Source organism: Tarenaya hassleriana, unplaced genomic scaffold (genome assembly GCF_000463585.1).
Source record: "Tarenaya hassleriana unplaced genomic scaffold, ASM46358v1 Cleome1, whole genome shotgun sequence".
In the NCBI taxonomy this organism is placed as follows: Eukaryota; Viridiplantae; Streptophyta; class Magnoliopsida; order Brassicales; family Cleomaceae; genus Tarenaya; species Tarenaya hassleriana.
This window is the reverse complement of record NW_010960187.1, coordinates 7959611-7965645: the sequence shown is the minus strand read 5'-3', so window position 1 is coordinate 7965645 and position 6035 is coordinate 7959611. Positions and strand designations below refer to the sequence as shown.

The 6035-nt window shown below is 32.0% G+C and overlaps 1 protein-coding gene across 1 annotated transcript; it reads left to right on the top strand.

The window, feature by feature from the left end:
• Positions 1-1447: 1447 nt before the first annotated feature.
• Positions 1448-3674, top strand: LOC104818598 (1-aminocyclopropane-1-carboxylate oxidase 3-like). Its single transcript, XM_010548237.2, has 4 exons — positions 1448-1666; positions 2283-2509; positions 2593-2926; positions 3175-3674. Exons 1-4 carry the CDS (start codon positions 1556-1558, stop codon positions 3460-3462), a joined length of 960 nt encoding a protein of 319 aa, XP_010546539.1. The 5' UTR covers positions 1448-1555; the 3' UTR covers positions 3463-3674.
• The last annotated feature ends 2361 nt before the right edge of the window (positions 3675-6035 follow it).

Below are 6035 nucleotides of genomic sequence, written 5' to 3'. Positions count from 1 at the left end.
CCGATGTCACCACCTTTTGACTTTAATGGATAATTTTTATAGAGAAGAAAAATCACTCATTTTACAAAATTTCTCAATTTAGAAGAAAAAACAATTGATTTCAAACTGATATTATGTCGGGCCATTAAATTTTCTCTTAATAGTAAGTTTTTAAAACTTTTTTGACCCTAACGACATGATTGAATTAAAAGAATATATTCAAAGACGTACAGCCACTTGATAATTAGAGCGTCAGAGTGTCAATTTAAATTTAAAGATGTTTTCTCTGTCTAAATCAGAATTCTGTCTGATTTTTTTTATCGAGATGTTTAAGTAAACGAATAAAATATCGCATTTTTAGTTTAAAATTATATATTGAAAAATAAAATATTTTAAAAATGATGGAGATGGGAAATACTATTTCGCAAGAAATTATTTTAACCAACTAAAGCAGTAGTTATAAAAATTGTGATTCTGATAATTATAATATTAAAAGAGTCCATAAACGATAAATAACATATTGCATGGTCTACTTTCAAACATGACTTCAGATCTCACTGTAACGTTTGAATGTCAAATAACGAAAAAAATATAATTTAATTTTTTAGATGAATAATTATAACTTTTGTGGATAAGTACCTAAAAAAATAACATAAATAACGCGAACACACGGTAGCAGCAGCCGTGACCAAATCTTTTGTCCTAATATTGGTCAATCTGTTCAAGAAGCAGCCAAGTGAGAGAGCGTCGGAGCCTAAGAGGTCCCCAATTATTTTTTGTTAAATTAAATTTGTAACGAAATAAGACGAATAATTATAGATATTTAACACTGACGTACCAAGTGGTTCACCTGTTATTTCAATAAGTCACGATCATATGTGATTGTTAATACATTCTTTTTTTGGGGTGCTTTAATTATTTCCAGTTCGAAAATAGCATAATCAAGATTCGACAAAAGAGAAACTATATATTATATCAGAAATAAATCTTTCGCTAATCACTTTCTTAGAAATTAGCGTGTTAATGAATATTCTTCTGTCTAAAAAAACCAGTTTCATATAGATATAAAGATAATATATACACTTTTATTAATTAATGTATTTTTTTTTAATTCGTTAACATTATGGGTTGGGCGAATCTGGAGATAAAATAGTAATATATCAAAAGTTGGTCAAATTACCAAAATAACGACTTATTAATTTTGTAAAATAAAATCCAAGAGGAAAAAATTCGAAGGAAAAGCACAAACAGAGAGATGCAAAGAAGAGTCGGGGTCCACCATAGATGTGCTCACATACATGCTCCACGAACACATGTTCCTTTTTATTTATTTATTTATTTTTTCGAAATTGTACATATTATATATCTATTATAAAAAAAATTATAATACTTTTTTATAATGAATTATTTCATGAAATTCTCATTTATTTCCCCGTTTGCGCCTATAAATTGAGCTCCTCTGCCATTGCCTCAAGTCACACATCGAACAACCAGCATACATCTGTTGCCCATAAGCTACTGTTTGAAACAGAGTCTTCAGAGAGAGAGAGAGAGAGAGAGAGAGAGAGAGAGAGAGATGGAGAAGAACAACTTCCCAGTGATAGATTTGTCGAAGCTCGATGGTGAAGAAAGAGCTCAAACCATGGCCAAGATCGATGATGCTTGTGAGAATTGGGGCTTCTTTGAGGTACATACACACGTATATACACATCTATACATACACAATCCTGTGGTTTTGTGCTTTAATTTTGGATATTTACTTTAGACACATGAAATATTATTTGTTATGTTGTTTTTTCGGTATCTAAATAAATATTTTTCTTTTTTTCCTAATATTAAATGTTTTTTTAGATTAGACTTATTTTGTTTTGTACTTGTTTTGAGGTCCGAATAAATCTTTTTGAATGTTTTTTTTATCCATCAAAATTCTATTTTCCGATATTTTTTTATCCATCAAAATCTTTTTGAATGTTTTGATTAGACAGTGTATCCGAACCATAACTAATAAATATACGTGTCTGTATCTTGGAAAAAAAAACTAATTACAAAGATATCAAGTTTGTCTAACGTAGAATCATCAGAAATTCGATTTTCAATGACTGGTTGTTGATATTTCTTACTAAAGGACATATACATACATGGTTACACATGCAACCGCACACTCATAGATATTATCATTATCATCATCATCATCATCATCATCATCATCATCATCATGATGTTTTTTGGGTGAAAGATATATTGATGTGATAGAATGAATTATGCAATAATAAAGTTGGGGAATTAAATTTTATTTTTGGCAGTTGGTGAACCATGGGGTACCACTGGAACTAATGGACAGAATCGAGAAGATGACGAAGGAACATTACAGGAAGTGTTTGGAGCAAAGGTTCCAAGAAATGGTCCAAACCAAAGGTCTCGACGCTGTTCAGAACGAGGTCAACGACGTTGACTGGGAAAGCACCTTCTTCCTCCGTCACCTCCCCGAGTCCAATCTCTACGACATCCCCGACCTCTCCGACGAGTACCGGTACGACCCCACCACCACAAAAATCGTATATACTGATATATTTGTACGTATTTTGAGTTAAAATATAACGTTTTTGTCGGCAGGGCGGCGATGAAGGACTTCGCGAAAAGGCTGGAGAATCTGGCGGAGGAATTGTTGGATTTGCTGTGTGAGAATTTAGGGTTGGAGAAAGGGTACATGAAGAAGGTGTTTAACGGGACAAAGGGACCAACATTTGGGACAAAGGTGAGCAACTATCCACCATGTCCTAAACCGGACTTGGTTAAGGGATTGAGGGCCCACACAGATGCGGGAGGAATCATACTGCTCTTCCAAGACGACAAAGTCAGTGGACTCCAGCTCCTTAAAGATGGCAACTGGATTGATGTCCCTCCTCTCAAGCACTCCATTGTCGTTAATCTCGGCGACCAACTTGAGGTACTTCTGCTATTTCTTTTTTGTCTTAACCAATATTGACGATTGAAATCCGGTTTCCGGTTTAGTATCGGTTAATGAGTAGCCAACCAAACTAAACTAGAACAAGGCTCGCATGATTGCGGTAAAATTAACAGTGGGAAAATAACCGCTAAACCAACAGGACTTATCTCGAATTAACACAAGAATCAACCCGGTTTGAAGTCTGGTTTAAGGTTAACCAAAATCCCCCATGATATGGAATAACGCAGGTGATAACCAATGGCAAGTACAAGAGTGTGATGCACAGAGTCATGACCCAAACCGATGGGAATAGGATGTCAATCGCTTCCTTCTACAACCCGGGAAACGACGCTGAGATCTTCCCGGCCCCGACCCTCGTGGAGGAAGATTCCGACTACCCGAGATTCGTCTTCGATGACTACATGAAACTCTACGCAGGGCTCAAGTTCCAGCCCAAGGAGCCGCGGTTCGAAGCCATGAAGAATGCTTCTGCTGCACAGGACTTGAAACCAGACACCGCGGTCGAAACCTTCTGATGATATGGTTTTAATCAATGCTATGTTAAAAAAGAATAATAAAATTAAATGGGTTTGGTGTTTATGTTAATGGGTTAAGACTTAAGACATGGTTTAAGGGTCGGGGTTAGGGTTAATGTTTGCGTGGTGTGTGTGTGAGAGAATAAGCTTTTATACTTTAAAAGAGTTTGTATGTGTTTGTCATATGTAGATTTGCAAGTGTCGGTGTTTTAGATATTACAAAAAGTTTTAACTTTTAAAATACACATCTCTCCATCTCTAGTATATATATCTTATCTATATATACACACACATATAAAATATATATCCATAATATATCGATAATTATATATGTATATAGTACTCAAACTAGACGTTGCATGAATTTTTTTTCTTCTGAATTTGATTCACACAAGGGAGGGGCTGAAAACTTTTTCATTGAATACTGAAGAAATTTTATTGGATGTTTTAAATCTAATATTACTGATTTAGGGTAAGTATTAGATTATGATGTTTCCTTATACAGACGCGTATTTAACAAAATATTTTAAATTAAATAACTTAAACTAGTTTTAATTGTATAAAAACCTTAAAGAGAGTTTAATAAAATTTCATTTGGATAATATATTGTATATAGTTAAATTAATCTGTTTTTATTTGAAAATAAGAAATCAGAATTCAATAAATTTTCATTAAGTTAGCATACCGTAAAACAGTAGTTTAAATTAATATTGATAAAAAAATATATCAAGCGAGTCTAGAAAAGTTTGAATTGATTAATAACATTAATTGAAAACTATTAGAATTTATTTTTTACTTTAAAAACGTAAATGCTAGTCTAAGAAATTTTTCTTAAATAAAAATTGTGAAGATTAACCAATATTGAATTTAAAATCTTAAAAACGAATCTAATAAATTATCTAATATATATCATTATAAATAGTTAGATTAAATTGTTTTCCATTTGAAAATACGAAATAGGAGTTTAATATACTTTTAAGTTAAAAGATCTTAAAAAGAAGTTTTACTTGATATAGAACCTAAAAAATGAATAATAAATTTAAAACGGTTAACAACTTGGTAGCTTTTCTAATCGAAAATAAGAAATGGTTAACAACATAACATTTATTTATATAATGTACTGATATATATATATATCGCACGTGCATATAAGGGAAATTGGGTCAAGCCCATTGGTTAACCCAACCCAATCATATATATAACGTAATATACACACGCATAAATGAGAAAATGGGCCATAACCTATTGGTTAGCCCAAAAAAACCTATTGGTTAACCCAAACCCAATTTAATCCCAGACCATTTATGAGCGACTTTGGTTGATTCTATGGATTGGACGATTTTCTTTTCTTTTTTTTTTCAAATTTTCATTTATATAAGTAAATTAGATTCACATTTAACACACATGTATATATATATATATATATATATATATATATATATATATATGACTAAGGAGTATTTTTTTAATATAATACTCGTACATGACGTGAATTTACGAAACTAATTAGATATAAAGATAAGTCTAATTACAAAAAAGGAAATTCTCTACACCGTAACTTCTAATAGTATATAAATATGTATACAACAACAACAAATCGCCTTAATTCCGAGTTGATTTGAGGTTGACCGCATAAATTTTTTTCCATTCAATTCGATTTTGCGTCATATTTTTCGATATTTACAACATATCTAAATCATTTTTAATGACTCGTTCTCAAGAAAGTTTAGGCATATCATTTATTCATTTCTTTACTTTCATCCTTATACTCTCTAATTTTCTAACCAGAACATCTAGCGGTCTACGTTTTACGTGTCCAAAACACTTTGAACGTTTCTCACATAATTTCTCTTCTATGGTTATGACTCATAATTTCTCTCTAATACTCTCATCTCGAATTCGGTCTATTCGTGTATAACATCTTCATCTCGGTCACAAACATTTTGGACACGTGTTAGTCTTTTCACCGTCCAACATTCACTGTTATACATTTATAAATATATATATATATATATATGTCTATATATACACACAGTCGTATCCATAAACACACAGACATGTACACAACATATTTGCACATATATAAATACACTGTATATACTACCGAAAGATAGATTTGGAATTTAGAAATCTGTAAATTCGTTTGGTTATTTCACAATCGAGTGACCATCATATATATACAAGTGGAAAGAAAAATAGAACTGATAGACAATCAAGGAAATATCTGAACAGGAAAATATGATAGAAGGAAAAAGATCTTGAGCGGGAAAGAATGAATCAGCTCGCCAAACCAGCTCAGACCGGAAATAACCAGGAGCCTAATATATACCAATATATGCACCTGTACATACGTACAGGTGGACATGATGTCTGCCACGTGTTACGGCCACTAGTAAAAACCTTTACTCGGGATATATGATATATTATATGATATATCATATATAAATAATAACAACAATTAGTAGGCAAAGGCATCGAATTGCCCCCACGGATTATTCACGATGTTGGTAGTAATCTCTCTTTCTTCACCACATTAGAATTTAAAATATTATATTTAAATAACAGTGAATATA